The 20,703-nt window shown below is 47.2% G+C and overlaps 1 protein-coding gene and 1 long non-coding RNA gene across 51 annotated transcripts in view; both read right to left on the reverse strand.

The window, feature by feature from the left end:
* Positions 1–20,703, reverse strand: part of LOC127006888 (filamin-A-like) — a 243,233-nt gene that overhangs the window by 87,179 nt on the left and 135,351 nt on the right. For all 50 annotated transcript variants that reach the window (XR_007759807.1, XR_007759835.1, XR_007759833.1 and 47 more), the window contains 4 exons: positions 11,186–11,342; positions 10,009–10,176; positions 9,502–9,632; positions 8,910–9,045 (listed from right to left, as the gene is read on the reverse strand). Coding sequence is in view for 4 of the 50 variants with exons in the window: in XM_050877225.1 (XP_050733182.1) it covers positions 8,910–9,045; positions 9,502–9,632; positions 10,009–10,176; positions 11,186–11,342 (592 nt within the window). In the remaining 46 variants the exon portion in view is untranslated. The remainder of the gene's footprint in view (positions 1–8,909; positions 9,046–9,501; positions 9,633–10,008; positions 10,177–11,185; positions 11,343–20,703) is intronic.
* LOC127006904 (uncharacterized) lies at positions 1,004–3,064 on the reverse strand. The gene is made up of 2 exons (XR_007759893.1): positions 2,920–3,064; positions 1,004–2,348 (listed from the first exon to the last, which is right to left on the reverse strand). It is a non-coding gene; the product is annotated as an uncharacterized LOC127006904 (long non-coding RNA).

The following is a 20,703-nucleotide window of genomic DNA, read 5'->3' on the forward strand; positions in this document are numbered from 1 at the left end:
TCACTAGTGGCGTCCCTCAGGGCTCGGTCCTTGGCCCAGTGCTCTTCATTATTTACATCAACGACGTGGATGTTGGACTCAATAACCGCATTAGTAAATTTGCAGACGACACAAAGATTGGTAACTCGGTTCTCACTGACGAAGACAGGCAAAGCCTCCAAGAGGATTTGCACAAAATTTCAGCTTGGTCGGATAGATGGGAGATGCCCCTTAACGTAGACAAGTGCCAGGTCCTTCAAGTTGGAACGAGGAATAAGAAGTTCGAATACGAAATGCGCGGCGTTAAACTCAAAAGCGTTCAATGCGTCAAAGACTTGGGGGTCAAAATCGCGTCAAACCTCAAATTCTCACAGCAATGCATCGATGCAGCAAATAAAGCGAACAGAATGTTGGGCTTCATTAAATGAAACTTTGTATTCAAGAATAAAGATGTAATACTCGCTCTACAACAGTTTAGTCAGACCCCACTTGGAATATGCGGTACAGTTTGGTTCCCCACCATGCAAAGGATATTGCTAAATTAGAAGGTGTTCAGCGTCGGGCAACGAAAATGATCCCTTCCTTGCGCAACAAATCCTACGAAGAAAAGCTTTCTACCCTTAACATGTTCTCTCTTGAGAAACGTCGCCTCCGAGGAAAACTGATTGAATGTTTTAAAATACTTAATGGTTTCACGAATGTAGACAGATCAACATTGTTTATGATCGATGACACTTTGCGCACGAGGAACAATGGCGTAAAACTCAGATGTAGACAAGTAAATTCAGACTGCACCAAATTTTTCTTCACCAACGTTGTAGTGCGAGAATGGAATAAGCTCCCACCATCAGTGGTCCAGTGTAACACGATTGACTCCTTCAAAAATAAGCTCGACCGTCACTTCCTTCAACTTAATATCAACTAGAGTAGAAATGCAACGTTTTGGAGTCTTCTGATTAATGTAAAATCACTTAGGTTTAAGGACAGACCACCAAGTCTGGACCATGGGGTCTGTGTGGTCTGATTTTCTATGTAAATCTCTCTCTCTCTCTCTCTCTCTCTCTCTCTCTCTCTCTCTCTCTCTCTCTACGGTACTAAACAATTCTTTCTTCATTAATTTTCTAACCTTTTTCTTTCTTCCTTCTTTCGATTCATTCCTCTCTCTCTCTCTCTCTCTCTCTCTCTCTCTCTCTCTCTCTCTCTCTCTCAAGGTCGGGAAGGACACACACACTCGTGCCAGAAATCTTGTGAACGTGTGAAACAGTACATTCCTTCCTCCTCCTCCTCCTCCTCCTCCTCCTCCTCCTCCTTCTCCTTCTCCTCTTCCTCCTCCTCCTCCTCCTCCTTCTTCTCCTCTTCCTCCTCCTCCTCCTCCTCCTCCTCTTTTCCTGATTGTCTCTATATTTTCTCCTCTCATTTTTACCTCAATTATTCTTTCTGACACTCCTCCTCCTCCTCCTCTTCGTTCTTCCTCCGTCTTATTCATGTTTCTTCCTCTTCTTCTTCTTCTTCTTCTTGTCCCTCATTTGAGTGTCTTCTTCCTCAATCTCTTTCATCTCCTGCACCTCCTTCCTCCTCCTCCTTCTCCTCCTCCTCAACCCCAAGGACCTCAGACTAACCCCCCTCCTCCCCCCCGCCCCCCCTCACACACACACACAGTTGGCAGGAAGTCTTTGTTTTGAAATGAATCCCCCGAAATCGACTACTAACTCACTAACCAACGGGGAGCATACATCAGGGGGCGCGTCGCTACACTCAGCTCCCCGGGCAAGCCTCCACGCATCTACCATGAGTTACGTGGGCGCCCCCTAGGCAGTGCCGCGCGCCCGTATACCCCGAGCTGTTGTTGACCGCTGGATTGTCACGGCCCATTCTACGCCCTTTCTCACACCCCTGACACCCCATCACCCTGACACCCCTTCATGCACACAGATCCCGGACAGGCCCTCCAAAACATCTCCTTCATGCACACAGATCCCGGACAGGCCCTCCAAAACATCTCCTTCATGCACACAGATCCCGGACAGGCCCTCCAAAACATCTCCTTCATGCACACAGATCCCGGACAGGCCCTCCAAAACATCTCCTTCATGCACACAGATCCCGGACAGACCCTCCAATACATCCCCTTCATGACGGCACAGTATGAACGGGGCTGAAGCTGGTATCGGCCCTCTAAGCGAGAAAAATGACAAAAAATCACCCTCACACAAACCATTTCATAATATATATCAAAGCATTTGTGATCAATTTATGTATCATCTATTTTTTGGGGTTTATATCATGGCACAAATTTGGCCCGTCGCTGCTACACGGTAAAGCCACAAATTTGGCCCGTCGCTGCTACACGGTAAAGCCACAAATTTGGCCTGTCGCTGCTACACGGTAAAGCCACAAATTTGGCCCGTCGCTGCTACACGGTAAAGACACAAATTTGGCCCGTCGCTGCTACACGGTAAAGACACAAATTTGGCCCGTCGCTGCAACACGGTAAAGCCACAAATTTGGCCCGTCGCTGCTACACGGTAAAGCCACAAATTTGGCCCGTCGCTGCTACACGGTAAAGCCACAAATTTGGCCCGTCGCTGCTACACGGTAAAGCCACAAATTTGGCCCCTCGCTGCTACACGGTAAAGACACAAATTTGGCCTGTCGCTGCTACACGGTAAAGACACAAATTTGGCCCGTCGCTGCTACACGGTAAAGCCACAAATTTGGACCGTCGCTGCTACACGGTAAAGCCACAAATTTGCCCGTCGCTGCTACACGGTAAAGACACAAATTTGGCCCGTCGCTGCTACACGGTAAAGCCACAAATTTGGCCCGTCGCTGCTACACGGTAAAGCCACAAATTTGCCCGTCGCTGCTACACGGTAAAACACAAATTTGGCCCGTCGCTGCTACACGGTAAATGCTACACGGTAAAGCCACAAATTTGACCCGTCGCTGCTACACGGTAAAGACACAAATTTGGCCCGTCGCTGCTACACGGTAAAGCCACAAATTTGGCCCGTCGCTGCTACACGGTAAAGCCACAAATTTGGCCCGTCGCTGCTACACGGTAAAGCCACAAATTTGGCCTGTCGCTGCACGGTAAAGCCACAAATTTGGCCCGTCGCTGCTACACGATAAAGCCACAAATTTGGCCCGTCGCTGCTACACGGTAAAGCCACAAATTTTGACAGACGCTGCTACACGGTAAATCCAAACACTTTCCCTGACGCTGGTACACGGTATATAGACAAATTTGGCCCGTCGCTGCTACACGGTAAAGCCACAAATTTGGCCCGTCGCTGCTACACGGTAAAGCCACAAATTTGGCCCGTCGCTGCTACACGGTAAAGACACAAATTTGGCCCGTCGCTGCTACACGGTAAAGACACAAATTTGGCCCGTCGCTGCTACACGGTAAAGCCTGAGTTAGTAGTTTGTCTAGTGTATATAGGAGCGGTATTTTGTTGCCTCAGGAGTGAACTATATATTTGGATACTGCTCTCCTCCTCCTCCTCCTCCTCCTCCTCCTCATCTTCCTCCTCCTCATCAATCTTCTTCCTCAGTCTTTTTCAACTGTTCTGCCTCGGTCGCTAATTATATAATACTGTAATATTTCTTCTTCTTCTTCTTCTTCTTCTTCTTTACCTCCGCCTCCTCCTCCTCCTCCTCCTTATCTCTTACCTCCTTAATCTCTTTCATCTGCTTTTTACTTTTTTTTTCTTATTTTCTCCTCCTCCTCCTCCTCCTCCTCCTCCTCAAACCATCATAACCTTCTTTTCCTCTTCCTATTCTTCCTTCTTCTTCCTCCTCCTATCATCTGCTTCCTCCTATTCTTCGTTCTTCTTCTTCTTCCTCCTCCTATCATCTGCTTCCTCCTATTCTTCCTTCTTCTTCCTCCTCCTCCTCCTATCATCTGCTTCCTCCTATTCTTCCTTCTTCTTCCTCCTCCTCCTCCTCCTCCTATCATCTGCTTCCTCCTATTTTTCCTTCTTCTTCTTCCTCCTCCTCCTCCTCCTATCATCTGCTTCCTCCTATTCTTCCTTCTTCTTCCTCCTCCTCCTCCTGCTATCATCTGCTTCCTCCTATTTTTCCTTCTTCTTCCTCCTCCTCCTCCTCCTATCATCTGCTTCCTCCTATTCTTCCTTCTTCCTCCTCCTCCTCCTCCTCCAATCATCTGCTTCCTCCTCCTCCTCCTCCTCCTCCTCCTCCGCTATGATTCACGTGAACGCGGTAATATCAAGGTGTATAAATAGCTGGATATTAAGCCACGGGTCTAGGCCACTTGGCAGGGTGTTAATGGCACCCCCCCCGCACCCTCACACACACACACACACACACACACACACTGTCACACCTTCCTACAGCCCCCCACACACACCCACCACGATGCCCCATCAACCCCAAACCAGACCAGCCCTTTTTTGCCCATCCATTTCTGAAGGGGGCTGATTTATACCCCCCATCACGTTAACTGCTTGAGCAAATAACCCATCACAACACAACCCATCACAGGACAACCCATCACAGGACAACCCATCACAGGACAACCCATCACAGGACAACCCATCACAGGACAACCCATCACAGGACAACCCATCACAGGACAACCCATCACAGGACAACCCATCACAGGACAACCCATCACAGGACAACCCATCACAGGACAACCCATCACAGGACAACCCATCACAGGACAACCCATCACAGGACAACCCATCACAGGACAACCCATCACAGGACAACCCATCACAACACAACCCATCACAACACAACCCATCACAAGACAACCCATCACAGGACAACCCATCACAGGACAACCCATCACAGGACAACCCATCACAGGACAACCCATCACAGGACAACCCATCACAAGACAACCCATCACAAGACAACCCATCACAGGACAACCCATCACAGGACAACCCATCACAACACAACCCATCACAGGACAACCCATCACAGGACAACCCATCACAAGACAACCCATCACAAGACAACCCATCACAGGACAACCCATCACAGGACAACCCATCACAAGACAACCCATCACAGGACAACCCATCACAGGACAACCCATCACAGGACAACCCACCACAGGACAACCCATCACAAGACAACCCATCACAAGACAACCCATCACAGGACAACCCATCACAGGACAACCCATCACAAGACAACCCATCACAGGACAACCCATCACAGGACAACCCATCACAGGACAACCCATCACAAGACAACCCATCACAGGACAACCCATCACAGGACAACCCATCACAAGACAACCCATCACAAGACAACCCATCACAGGACAACCCATCACAGGACAACCCATCACAGGACAACCCATCACAAGACAACCCATCACAGGACAACCCATCACAGGACAACCCATCACAGGACAACCCATCACAGGACAACCCATCACAGGACAACCCATCACAGGACAACCCATCACAGGACAACCCATCACAGGACAACCCATCACAGGACAACCCATCACAGGACAACCCATCACAAGACAACCCATCACAGGACAACCCATCACAGGACAACCCATCACAGGAAGAACAGACACAGTGGGAAGATGAAGAATGAGAGGACGAGGAGGGAAAGAGAGAGGAGAGGAAGAGGAGGAGGAGGAGGAGGAGAGGGAGGGTTGAACAGGCACAGTTTCAGAGGGCCAAGGTCTGAGGGTAGCAAGATAAGGCTATGTAAACAGACACCCATTTCAACCCATTCATTCGGTCCGTTTCTATTTCTGCGAGGGCGTGTAACTCACCGACACACACACACACACACACACACACACACACACACACACACACACACACACACACACACACACCTTGAAGAAAGAAATTATAAAGTTGGGAAGAACACAAAGAGCAGTGACTAAATTACCGGAAACTCTGAGAGAACGTACTTATGAAGAAAGACTGGAGAAACTAACAACACTGGAGAGCAGAAGAGAGAGAGGGGACCTAATAGCATTGTACAGGATACAAGAGGGATTGGAGGAATTGGACAGGGAAGACCTAGTGGTACGTGACAGAAGTGTGACAAGAGGCAATGGTAAGAAACTGAAGAAGAGCGACTGTAGGAGAGACAATACAGTTTTCCACACAGAAGCACAACAACATGGAACGGACTTGATGAGGAGACTGTGTGTGCAAAAACGATTCATGAATTTATTAAAACCAAACTGGATGATAAGTGTTATGGAGACAGGACAGCACGGGCCTAGTACAGCTCTTTTCCTGTATTTCACAACTAGGTAAACACACACACACACACACACACACACACACACACACGCACACTCAGGCTATCCATTGTGACGGACAACTAATATGAACTGAGAATTAGCTTTTTTTTTTTTTTTTTTTTACATCTATGCCTATTGCGCCGGTAGGCTTCCTTGAGGGGCCTGGATGGTGTTCGGCCCCAGCCCGTCATGGCGCAGGCAAGTGTTTATAGTGGCGCCATCTTCTCTTGGCTCATGCTGCCCCCCGGAACTCCTCCTTGATTCACTTGGACGGTTTCCTCTAGAGTCCGGGTTGATGGGTGGTCTTCAGAACAGCATGTGGGTAGTTTTAAGCCACTCGGCGGTGACTGAAAAATCCCAGGTGGTAGCGTGGGGATTCGAACCCGCGTCGTCCATCACGCGGTGAATGTGGGCCCAGCACGCTACCACTCAGCCACCACCTACCCTGAGCTGCCGATAAGTGTTTCGATCAAGCCCTTCAGTGTCAACAGAGGCAAGAGCTCCCTGATGCTGCTGAACCTGCCCTGCCAAATGAGTTCCACCTGTCCAATCACCACCATCAATCATATCACACTAATGAGAAAACTCCACCTCAAGGTTAGTGTGTGTGTGTGTGTGTGTGTGTGTGTGTGTGTGTGTGTGTGTGTGTGTTTACCTAGTTGTGAAATACAGGAAAAGAGGCGTACTAGGCCCGTGCTGTCCCGTCTCCATAACACTTATCATCCAGTTTGGTTTTAATAAATTCATGAATCATTTTTGCACACACAGGCTCCTCGTCAAGTCCGTTCCATGTTGTTGTGCTTCTGTGTGGAAAACTGTATTTCTTGATGTCTCTCCTACAGTCGCTCTTCTTCAGTTTCTTACCATTGCCTCTTGTCACACTTCTGTCACGTACCACTAGGTCTTCCCTGTCCAATTTCTCCAATCCCTCTTGTATCCTGCACAATGCTATTAGGTCCCCTCTCTCTCTTCTGCTCCCCAGTGTTGTTAGTCCCAATTTCTCCAGTCTTTCTTCATAAGTACGTTCTCTCAGAGTTTCCAGTAATTTAGTCGCTGCTCTTTGTATTCTTTCCAACTTTATAATTTCTTTCTTCAATCTAGGTGACCACACTAATGCTGCATATTCCAGCCTTGGACGTATCATCCATGTTATGAGTTTCTTCACCATTTCTTCGTCTAAATATGTGAATGCTGTGTGTGTGTGTGTGTGTGTGTGTGTGTGTGTGTGTGTGTGTGTGTGTGTGTGTGTGTGTGTGAGAGCCCCAAGTGTGATCAAAGAGTGCTGGTTCTCCACAGTGTCTGCAAGAGGCCTGACCATTTTTGGGACAGCTGTACTTGTGGTGTTGGCAAAGGGAAGCTCCAAGGCCGAGAGGTGTCCTTTTAAACACTATAAACCGCGGCTTAGCGAGTTGTCTCCCCCATTTGTTGAGGGGCGGCATCGTTGGCAACCGTCCAGCTGGGTGAGGAAGACTGGGTCACTGGCAGCCCGGTGTGGTGTCATCTGCCATCCAGTATCATGAGACATCCCATCCTAAACTTAGCATCGCGGAACCCCAAATTTACTATCATAGAGTGACTAAGTGAAGGATCTGAGTGTAAAAAAGCACCAAGAAGGACCTCAAAAGCGATGCACCCTGGTGGTAGTGTGACCCTTCCTCTGTACCGTGAACCTCAAGAAATACTCACTAGAACCCGATTGACCCCTTCTTTGACCTTTAGAAATAGCTGATGTGAGAAACAAAAGTGTCTTACAATACTGATCTATGTGTCGCAACATCATGGCAGTGGCATGAATGGGCGGGGGAGCAACCACGCCCCTCCACAGGTCCCAGCCAAAAAAAAAGTATAATCTCCCAAACTATTTAGTCTCTCTCTTTTCCTTTTCTTTCCCACTTCGTGAAGGGATATCCAACACACCAATACCACATGGGAAACACTCCACTATCCCCCACAGAGGCAGAGAAAGACCTGGGAGTGTATGTTACCAGGCTACCAGTGAAGGGATATCCAGCACACCAATACCACATGGGAAACACTCCACTATCCCCCACAGAGTAAGACCTGGGAGTGTATGTTACCAGGCTACCAGTGAACGGATATCCAGCACACCAATACCACATGGGAAACACTCCACTATCCACCACAGAGGCAGAGAAAGACCTGGGAGTGTATGTTACCAGGCTACCAGTGAAGGGATATCCAGCACACCAATACCACATGGGAAACACTCCACTATCCACCACAGAGTAAGACCTGGGAGTGTATGTTACCAGGCTACCAGTGAAGGGATATCCAGCACACCAACACCACATGGGAAACACTCCACTATCCACCACAGAGGCAGAGAAAGACCAGGGAGTGTATGTTACCAGGCTACCAGTGAAGGGATATCCAGCACACCAATACCACATGGGAAACACTCCACTATCCACCACAGAGGCAGAGAAAGACCAGGGAGTGTATGTTACCAGGCTACCAGTGAAGGCAAAATCCGTGACAATCGCAGCGGACGGGTTAAGGAGTAGAATTCCTGGACCTACAAATCTCTCACCGAGTCGAACGTCAAAGCAATATTGAAGGTAAACGATAACAGGAGAGAGAAATGAAAGTACTTACAGGATGATGAAGAACAGGAACAACAACAAGCATCTGTATCGGTCCGAGTACTTACCGTGAAGGAGTAAAATCCATCAGGCACGGGCTGGCCGCCGAACTTCACCGAGAGAGTGTACTCCCCGGCGTCCTTCACCGTGTAGTAGATGCTGAAGGTGCCGTCTCCGTTATCCTCGATGTCGATGTCCAGGTCACTGACGACGAGAGGGGGGAAGATGAGGGTGAATTTATTTTATTTTATTTTATTTATTTATTTTTTTTACAGCTAAGGAGGCAGTTAACTTGAGACCCTGTGTGTGTGTGTGTGTGTGTGTGTGTGTGTGTGTGTATGTGTGTGTGTGTGTGTGTGTGTGTGTGTGTACAATTTTCAAATTCTAAAGAAACTGTGGTCAATAAACTCTCTATCTATCTATCTATCTATCTGTGTGTGTGTGTGTGTGTGTGTGTGTGTGTGTGTGTGTGTGTGTGTGTGTGTGTGTGTGTGTGTGTGTGTGTGTACAATTTTCAAATTCTAAAGCAACTGTGGTCAATGAATCGAACCCTGGTCCTTCTGGTCGTGAGGCAGACGCTCTAACCACTGAGCTACCGGGCCGTGTGTGTGTGTGTGTGTGTGTGTGTGTGTGTGTGTGTGTGTGTGTGCCGCCCCTTACCTGCCGGAGGTGGAGCGTATCCTGCAGGTGACGGCCCCGTTGCCGGCGCTCTTGGCGATGACGGTGATGCAATACTCCTCGCCGATGTTGAGGGCGTGTGTGATGCCCTCCGTGATCTTGCACTTGTCGGCCTGGAGGAGGAGGGAGTGGGTCAGGGGAAGCAGGGGGGGTGGAGGAAGGGAGGGTGGAGGAAGGGACGGTTGAGGAAGGGAGGGTGAAGGAAGGGAGGGTGGAGGAAGGGACGGTTGAGGAAGGGAGGGTGAAGGAAGGGAGGGTGGAGGAAGGGAGGGTGGAGGAAGGGAGGGTGGAGGAAGGGACGGTTGAGGAAGGGAGGGTGAAGGAAGGGACGGTTGAGGAAGGGAGGGTGGAGGAAGGGAGGGTGGAGGAAGGGATCTATCTATCTATCTATCTATTTATTTATCTATTCATTTATCTATCATGTCTTTCTTAAATAGCTCCAGACAAAATAAAGTACCACTCTCATTACTCGGGTCAAAGGTCACGCACCTTGCCCGTGGCGTAGGCCTGCACCGGGAAGGGCGAGTGTCCCACCTCCTGGTCACCATACTTGACGGACACCTTGTACTTCCCGCAGTCATCAGGCACATAGGAGGCCGAGAAGGTCCCATCAGCGTTGTCCACCACCTTCACTTTCCGGGGGTGTCCGTCGGGGCCCTGGAACACATGGGTTAGTGCGCCGCCGACAAGCAAAGGAAATGGTATGTGTGACTTTCTAATCTAGTTCATCCCTATACTGTCCAAATCCCTTATGCAAGAGTTATCCAGCATCTTCACTCTTTCATCCCTATACTGTCCAAATCCCTTATGCAAGAGTTATCCAGCATCTTCGTTCTTTCATCCCTATACTGTCCAAATCCCTTATGCAAGAGTTATCCAGCATCTTCGTTCTTTCATCCCTATACTGTCCAAATCCCTTATGCAAGAGTTATCCAGCATCTTCATTCTTTCATCCCTATACTGTCCAAATCCCTTATGCAAGAGTTATCCAGCATCTTCGTTCTTTCATCCCTACACTGTCCAAATCCCTTATGCAAGAGTTATCCAGCATCTTCATTCTTTCATCCCTATACTGCCCAAACCCCTTATGCAAGAGTTATCCAGCATCTTCATTGTTTCATCCCTATACTGTCCAAACCCCTTATGCAAGAGTTATCCAGCATCTTCATTCTTTCATCCCTATACTGTCCAAACCCCTTATGCAAGAGTTATCCAGCATCTTCGTTCTTTCATCCCTATGCTGTCCAAATCCCTTATGCAAGTTATCCAGCATCTTCACTCTTTCATCCCTATACTATCCAAATCCCTTATGCAAGAGTTATCCAGCATCTTCGTTCTTTCATCCCTATACTGTCCAAATCCCTTATGCAAGAGTTATCCAGCAATACCACGTGGGAAACACTCCACTATCCACCACAGAGGCAGAGAAAGACCAGGGAGTGTGTGTTACCAGGCTACCAGTGAAGGCAAAATCCCTGACAACCGCAGCGGACGGGTTTATAGAAGCAGTAATTAGTGGGCTACTTTTTATCTCATTTATATTTTACTGTAAATAAAAATGACCATTGAACCATTAACTAACCTAACCATTACACCCCCTAACATCCCCCCCCCCCAGTAACACACACACACACACACACACACACACACACACACACGCACGCACCGTCACAGTCACGTTGAGGTCAGCCAGGCCAGCGTCGGAGGCATCAATGAGCAGCTCCGTGGGCAGGGAGGCTGGGATGCCCTTGCTGGACACTCCCGACCCAGACACACGCACTCGGTTGGGCTCCACAGTGGGCTTCACCCTTGTGCGGTAGGGGCTGTGGAGGGACGGATGGTAAGGTGAGGTGAGGTTAGGTTAGATAAGGAGGATAGTAAAAGAGAAAAGGGAACTTTTTAAGAAAACTCAAGAAAGAAATGTGGCTGAACAAGTAAAAAGGGAAAGGGAAAAGAAACACAGAGAATGCAAAATGAAATTAAAACAAGCAATAAAAGAAAGTAAGAAGAGAGTTGATGAAGACTTTGGAAAAAGACTAAGTGAAAAATTTAAAGGGAACAGGAAATCATATTGGAAAGAAGTAAAAAATGAAAGATGCAGAAAACATCTCCTCAAGTAAAATAAATGAAGTTATGGATGAGAATGGAAAGATGCTGACAGACGGGGAAGCTGTGAAAGAGAGATGGAGAGAATATTTCAAAAACTTAATGAATCTTGACGATGGACGTCCAGCAGCCGTAACAGCAGCAGTTTTGAGTAGAGGCAGAGGAAGAGCATATAAAGAAAGAACTATAACATATGAAGAAGTAAATCAGGCAATAAAAAGATTAAAAAATGGAAAGGCTGCAGGCACTGATGGAATCACAGCAGAAATGTTGAAGTGTGGAGGAAATGTAGTTGTGAAATGGATGATGGTCAAGATATGTGAAGTAGCATGGGAGGGGGGGGGCAGCAGACTGGACGAAAGCCATCATTGTCCCAGTTTACAAGGGGAAGGGCAGGAGAGGGGAATGTGGGAGCTATAGAGGTATAAGTCTCCTGAGTATACCCAGAAAGGTATATGGAAAAGTCATAATAGAGAGGGCGCAAAGACTTACAGAAGAAGTGAAGAGCAAGGAGGCTTCAGGAAGGGAAGGGGATGTGTGGATCAGATATTTTCCTTCAGGATGGTAGCAGAAAAAATAATAGCAAAAGGAAAAACTATACGCTGCCTTCATGGATTTGGAAAAAGCTTATTTAATTAGTTGATTGGATTGCATTGTGGGATGTTTTAAAGATTTATGGTGTGGGAGGAAAACTGCTTAGTGCAATAAAGTCTTTCTATGAGGATGCATCTGCATGTGTCAAAATTACTGGAGAAACAAGTGAACATTTTGAGATAAAAGTGGGCTTAAGACAAGGGTGTCACCATGGTTATTCAATATTTATATGGATGGTGTCATTAGAGAAATGAAGGGCAAAGTTGGAGAAGTTGGAGTAAGACTGTTCGATGAGGGAAGGAAGTGGGTACTGAATTTGATACTGTTTGCTGATGACACGGTGCTCATTGCAGAAAATGAAAGTGACCTACAAAATTTGGTCAGTGTTTTTGATAGTGTCTGTAACAGGAGAAAGCTGAAAGTAAATGTCAACAAAAGTAAAGTGATGGTTTGTGAGCGAAGTAGAAGTGAGGTTGTAGATTTTGTATGCCCATATAGAGTGGGAATTGAATGTGAAAAAGAATGCAAAGTAATTTTGAATGGTGAAGAAATGGAGGAGGTCAATGAGTTTAAGTACCTTGGATCAGTTATGTGTAAGCATGGTGGTATGGAGGGAGAGATAAGAGAAAGGGCACTGCAAGGAAGAAGGGTGGTAGGGTCTTTGGGACGAATCATGAATGGCAGAAGTGTGAGCATGGAGGTAAAGAGGGATTTGAGAAATACAATAATAGTACCAACCCTCACATATGAAACGTGGGCCTGGAATGAAAGTCTGGAGTGCAGGCAGTGGAAATGAGTTACTTGAGGAGTGCTTGTGGTGTGAGTAGAATGGATGGAATGAGTAATGAAAGTGTGTTTTGGAATGTGTCAACACAGGGGTGAAGGGAAGAAGTGTGGAGTGGTGGAAGAAGTGAAGCGACAGACTTTAAAGTGGTTTGGCCACATGGAGCGAATGGAGGAGAGTGAGATGACCAGAAGGGTGTATGTGAGTGAGATAGAGGGAGGGAATGCTAGAGGACGACCTCCAGTGAAATGGAGGGAGAGGGTGCAAGAGTACGTTAGGGAGAGGGGGAAAGATCTTGGAGCAGGCAAGGAGGGAGTGTCTGGACAGAGAAAGATGGAAGCTCTTCTGCCGTGGCCATCCCCTGGTGGGAGCTCCCAGGTCCATGAAATGATGTTGATGATCAGAACAGTAATCAGGAATAATAAATCAAGCTGAATGGATGTGACTAGTGGAGTCCCCCAAGGATCAGTGCTGGCTCCGATTATGTTTGTAACTTATAAGACTGACATGACAGAAGGGGTGACAAGCTATATGAATCTGCTGATGATGATGCTAAAATAATGAAGAGGGTGGCTAATGAAGAAGACTGTGTAGCCTTGAGCCAAGATCTCGATAAAATAAGCGAATGGTCACGCAAATGGGAAATGACATTCAATACAAAGAAGTGTAGCGTGATGGAGTTTGGTAAGAGAACTGAAGAAGAAGATCTGGGAGTGATCATAACAGACAAGCTATCCTTTGGAAGGCCTATAAATCGGATAACTGGGGAAACATACAATCTTCTTAGACACATACAAGCAGCATTCACATATTTAGATGAAGAAATGGTGAATAAACTCATAACATGGATGATACGTCCAAGGCTGGAATATGCAGCATTAGTGTGGTCACCCAGATTGAAGAAAGAAATTATAAAGTTGTAAAGAATACAAAGAGCAGCGACTAAATTACCGGAAACTCTGAGAGAATGTACTTATGAAGAAAGACTGGAGAAACTGGGACTAACAACACTGGAGAGCAGAAGAGAGAGAGGGGACCTAATAGCATTGTACAGGATACAAGAGGGATTGGAGGAATTGGACAGGGAAGACCTAGTGGTACGTGACAGAAGTGTGACAAGAGGCAATGGTAAGAAACTGAAGAAGAGCGACTGTAGGAGAGACAATACAGTTTTCCATACAGAAGCACAACAACATGGAACGGACTTGACGAGGAGACTGTGTGTGCAAAAACCATTCATGAATTTATTAAAGCCAAACTGGATGATAAGTGTTATGGAGACGGGACAGCACGGGCCTAGTACAGCTCTTTTCCTGTATTTCACAACTAGGTAAACACACACACACACACACACACACACACACACACACTTAAGTTAGGTTAAGTTAGGTTAGGTTAAGTTAGGTTAGGTTAGCAAAGAAATAAATCTCAAATTCTCTTGTTTTCATGATAGCTAGGAACACACACACACACACACACACAGACACTTAAGTTAGGTTAGGTTAAGTTAGGTTAGGTTAGGTTAGGTTAGCAAAGAAATAAATCACAAATTCTCTTGAACACACACACACACACACACACACACACACACACACACACACACACACACACACACACACACACACACACCATGCCTTGACCTCACCTCACCTGACCTGACCTACCCACACTTCCATATACAACTACTAGCAAAAGTCTAGCATGCATTCAGATCACACTCGAGCTACCACACTCTCCCTTCCTCTAACACACTCTAGCAATTGCACTCTACTATTTCTCATTTTCTATCACACTAAACTCACTCTACTTGAAAACGCACACTAGCTATTCCACTCTCCTTCTCTCTCCCTTCCTCTAACACACTCTACATGCACTCTGCCCATGGAAACACACTCACACTACTGCACTCTACTCTTCCTCATTTTCTGTCACACTAAACTCCCTCTACAAAAACACACACAAGCTATTTCACTCTCCCTTTCTATAAGACAATCCGCTACCCTCTCGATCCTTCCGCTCACACCCTCCATGTCTATTTAAACTCCATAATACAGCCTCTTCTGCCTCTCGCCTTCCCCCATCCTCGGCAGCTGGTCACATGTTACTACTGAGGTGCGTCTTGGATCAGGTACAAGACGCTGAAATTTTATGCCACTCAGCTTTAGACGTCTCTCTCTCTCTCTCTCTCTCTCTCTCTCTCTCTCTCTCTCTCTCTCTCTCTCTCTCTCTCTCTCTCTCTCTTTCCTTTAACCTGGTAGCAGCGACGGGCCAAATTTGTGGCTTTACCGTGTAGCAGCGACTGGCCAAATTTGTGTCTTTACCGTGTAGCAGTGACTGGCCAAATTTGTGTCTTTACCGTGTAGCAGTGACGGGCCAAATTTGTGGCTTTACCGTGTAGCAGCGACGGGCCAAATTTGTGGCTTTACCGTGTAGCAGCGACGGGCCAAATTTGTGGCTTTACCGTGTAGCAGCGATGGGCCAAATTTGTGGCTTTACCGTGTAGCAGCGACGGGCCAAATTTGTGGCTTTACCATGTAGCAGCGATGGGCCAAATTTGTGTCTTTACCGTGTAGCAGCGACGGGCCAAATTTGTGCCATGATATAAACCCAAAAAAATAGATGATACATAATCTGATCACAAATGCTTTGATATATATTATGAAATGGTTTGTGTGAGGGTGATTTTTTTCTCATTTTTCTCGCTTGGAGGGACCATTAAGAAACATGATCCCTGCTGCTACCACCACCACCGGGTCAAGGTACAGGTCCACCCGGTAATGACCTCTGACCTTACTGTATACACCCGCACACCTTCTCTGCGATTCAGGACTCTTCAACAGACACAGCCCTGAGAATGACCCCGATGATTGGTTGACTGAACAGCCCCCAAAAATATCACAAATCAACCACCCAACCACCACTCAGATGACTTTTACAGTACAAGAGAAGATGGCGCCACTATAAACACTTGCCTGCACCATGACGGGCTGGGGCCAAATACCATCCAGGCCCCTCAAGCTTTTTGCGTAAAAAAATAAAAAAAAATAAAAAAAAATAAAAAATAATAAAAAACTCAGACCCTCATATTCAAGGTGACAGCAATGGCCTGAATGAGGGGGGCTGAGAGAGGCGTGGAGGTGTGCGCTGAAAGGGGTGTTGCAGGGACAGTCAAGCAGCACACAGCAGGCAGGGTCAGGCAGGGTCAGGGTCAGCGTTGTCAAATTATCGTACTCAGCGCATTGCATTGTCATACTTTCTGAGCGATAACTATAGCCCAAAACACAGACCTCAATAAATAACAGTTTTAATGCTAAGTTTGATGATTTTCTGTCGTTATTTCTGTAGGTACGAGAGTTTGAGGCTTAACCCCTTAACTGCGGATTTCCTACCAGAAGACCTCACCAAGCTACAGGAATGGATCAAAAAGTGGCTGCTACAATTCAATGAAGAAAAATGTAGTCTTGCACCTTGGGAGGGGATATCCAGCACACCAATACCACATGGGAAACACTCCACTATCCACCACAGAGGCAGAGAAAGACCTGGGAGTGTATGTTACCAGGCTACCAGTGAAGGGATATCCAGCACACCAATACCACAAGGGAAACACTCCACTATCCACCACAGAGGCAGAGAAAGACCTGGGAGTGTATGTTACCAGGCTACCAGTGAAGGGATATCCAGCACACCAATACCACATGGGAAACACTCCACTATCCACCACAGAGGCAGAGAAAGACCTGGGAGTGTATGTTACCAGGCTACCAGTGAAGGGATACCCAGCACACCAATACCACATGGGAAACACTCCACTATCCACCACAGAGGCAGAGAAAGACCTGGTAGTGTATGTTACCAGGCTACCAGTGAATGGATATCCAGCACACCAATACCACATGGGAAACACTCCACTATCCACCACAGAGGCAGAGAAAGACCTGGGAGTGTATGTTACCAGGCTACCAGTGAAGGATATCCAGCACACCAATACCACATGGGAAACACTCCACTATCCACCACAGAGGCAGAAAAGACCTGGGAGTGTGTGTTACCAGGCTACCAGTGAAGGGATATCCAGCACACCAATACCACATGGGAAACACTCCACTATCCACCACAGAGGCAGATAAAGACCTGGTAGTGTATGTTACCAGGCTACCAGTGAAGGGATATCCAGCACACCAATACCACATGGGAAACACTCCACTATCCACCACAGAGGCAGAGAAAGACCTGGGAGTGTATGTTACCAGGCTACCAGTGAAGGGATATCCAGCACACCAATACCACATGGGAAACACTCACTATCCACCACAGAGGCAGAGAAAGACCTGGGTGTATGTTACCAGGCTACCAGTGAAGGGATATCCAGCACACCAATACCACATGGGAAACACTCCACTATCCACCACAGAGGCAGAGAAAGACCTGGGAGTGTATGTTACCAGGCTACCAGTGAAGGGATATCCAGCACACCAATACCACATGGGAAACACTCCACTATCCACCACAGAGGCAGAGAAAGACATGGAAGTGTATGTTACCAGGCTACCAGTGAAGGGATATCCAGCACACCAATACCACATGGGAAACACTCCACTATCCACCACAGAGGCAGAGAAAGACCTGGGTGTGTGTTACCAGGCTACCAGTGAAGGGATATCCAGCACACCAATACCACATGGGAAACACTCCACTATCCACTACAGAGGCAGAGAAAGACTTGGGAGTATATGTTACCAGGCTACCAGTGAATGGATATCCAGCACACCAATACCACATGGGAAACACTCCACTATCCACCACAGAGGCAGAGAAAGACCTGGGAGTGTATGTTACCAGGCTACCAGTGAATGGATATCCAGCACACCAATACCACATGGGAAACACTCCACTATCCACCACAGAGGCAGAGAAAGACCTGGGAGTGTATGTTACCAGGCTACCAGTGAAGGTATATCCAGCACAAAAATAACACAAGGGAAACAATACACTATCCAACACAGAGTCAGAGAAAGACCTGGTAGTGTATGTTACCAGGCTACCAGTGAAGGGATATCCAGCACACCAATACCACATGGGAAACACTCCACTATCCACCACAGAGGCAGAGAAAGACCTGGTAGTGTATGTTACCAGGCTACCAGTGAAGGACAAATTCGTTCCAATCACAGCGGACGGGTTAAAAAAATGATAAAAATGTGGTGAGTACGATAATCAGGTAACGCTGGTCAGGCTACTGGGGCAGGGTCAGGCAGGGTCAGGCAGGGTCAGGCAGGGTGAGGCTACTGGTTACCTTTGCAGAGGGCTGACTATTGAGGCTGATGCAGGCCTCACTCTCACCCTGAAGGGACTGCAGCGAGAGAGATTATGGGGCTCACCTTCTAACCAGCCCTGATCTGTGCCCTAATGTGTGTGTGTGTGTGTGTGTGTGTGTGTGTGTGTGTGTGGTCGTCACTACACTCCTTGTGCCCCTGAGGGTGTGTTGGTGAAGGCTGTGGTGCCAGTGTGTCTTAATTAGAGAGGGGGGCTTCGTGGTGCAGTGGTTAGCACACTCGGCTCACAATCGAGAGAGCCCGGGTTCGATTCCCGGGCGGAGTGGAAAAATTTGGGCGGCTTTTCCGATGCCCTATGCCCCTGTCCACCCAGCAGTGTACCAGGTATTAATCGGGGGTTGTGTCCCGTCTCCTGGGGTTTGTTCCCTTCTCCTATAATTCCTTCCCCTTCTGTCTCTCTCCGGCATATGACCACAGATGTTGCACCGACTAAACCAAACTTTCCAACTGTTCCCTTCTCCTATAATTCCTTCCCCTTCTGTCTCTCTCCAGCATATGACCACAGATGTTGCGCCGACTAAACCAAACTTTCCAACATTTCCCTTCTCCTATAATTCCTTCCCCTTCTGTCTCTCTCCGGCATATGACCACAGATGTTGCGCCGACTAAACAAAACTTTTCAACTTTTCTTAATCAGAGTTCTATCAGTGCTGTGTTCCATTCACAAATATGGCAGATGGTCTACAGTCATCCTTGAGTCACGGCAGACATTTTTTTTTTTTACATCGCCTGTGGTCGCCTTGCTTTTGAGGGGCCTGATGGTCGGCCCCCTAGGAATAGTTTTATGGCCCTGGTGGTAGTGTGACCCTTCTTCTGTACCATGAAGCTAAAGAAACACTCATTAGAACCCGACTGACCCCCTCTTTGACCTTTAGAAATAGCTGATATGAAGGGCGAAAATGTCTTATAATACCGACTAATGTGTTTATGTCCATATTATAGCAGACAACGGATTTTATTTCGCCTTTAACATAATTGCAAATGAAAACAGTTCACACCGGTGACTCAGTGTGGAAAAAGTTGGAAAGTTTCGTTTAGTCGGAGCAACATCTGTGGTCATATGCCAGAGAGAGAGACAGAAGGGGAAGGAATTATAGGAGAAGGGAACAGTTGGAAAGTTTGGTTTAGTCGGCGCAACATCTGTGGTCATATGCCGGAGAAAGACAGAAGGGGAAGGAATTATAGGAGAAGGGAACAGTTGGAAAGTTTCGTTTAGTCGGCACAACATCTGTGGTCATATGCCGGAGAGAGACAGAAGGGGAAGGAATTATAGGAGAAGGGAACAGTTGGAAAGTTTTGTTTAGTCGGCGCAACATCTGTGGTCATATGCGAGAGAGACAGAAGGGAAGGAATTATAGGAGAAGGAACAGTTGGAAAGTTTGTTTAGTCGGCAACATCTGTGGTCATATGCGGAGAGAGACAGGAGGGAAGGAATTATAGGAGAAGGGAACAGTTGGAAAGTTTGGTTTAGTCGCGCAACATCTGTGGTCATATGCGGAGAAAGACAGAAGGGAAGGAATTATAGGAGAAGGGAACAGTTGGAAAGTTTCGTTTAGTCGGCACAACATCTGTGGTCATATGCCGGAGAGAGACAGAAGGGGAAGGAATTATAGGAGAAGGGAACAGTTGGAAAGTTTTGTTTAGTCGGCGCAACATCTGTGGTCATATGCCGGAGAGAGACAGAAGGGGAAGGAATTATAGGAGAAGGGAACAGTTGGAAAGTTTTGTTTAGTCGGCGCAACATCTGTGGTCATATGCCGGAGAGAGACAGGAGGGGAAGGAATTATAGGAGAAGGGAACAGTTGGAAAGTTTTGTTTAGTCGGCGCAACATCTGTGGGCATATGCCGGAGAGAGACAGAAAGGGAAGGAATTATAGGAGAAGGGAACAGTTGGAAAGTTTCGTTTAGTGGTGCAACATCTGTGGTCATATGCGGAGAGAGGCAGAAGGGAAGGAATTATAGGAGAAGGAACAGTTGGAAAGTTTGGTTTAGTCGGTGCAACATCTGTGGTCATATGCGGAGAGAGACAGGAGGGGAAGGAATTATAGGAGAAGGGAACAGTTGGAAAGTTTCGTTTAGTCGGTGCAACATCTGTGGTTATATGCCGGAGAGAGACAGGAGGGGAAGGAATTATAGGAGAAGGGAACAGTTGGAAAGTTTGGTTTTGTGGGCGCAACATCTGTGGTCATATGCCGGAGAGAGACAGGAGGGTAAGGAATTATAGGAGAAGGGAACAGTTGGAAAGTTTTGTTTAGTCAGCGCAACATCTGTGGTCATATGCCGGAGAAAGACAGAAGAGGAAGGAATTATAGGAGAAGGGAACAGTTGGAAAGTTTGGTTTAGTCGGCGCAACATCTGTGGTCA

Source organism: Eriocheir sinensis, chromosome 34 (assembly GCF_024679095.1).
Source record: "Eriocheir sinensis breed Jianghai 21 chromosome 34, ASM2467909v1, whole genome shotgun sequence".
In the NCBI taxonomy this organism is placed as follows: domain Eukaryota; kingdom Metazoa; phylum Arthropoda; class Malacostraca; order Decapoda; family Varunidae; genus Eriocheir; species Eriocheir sinensis.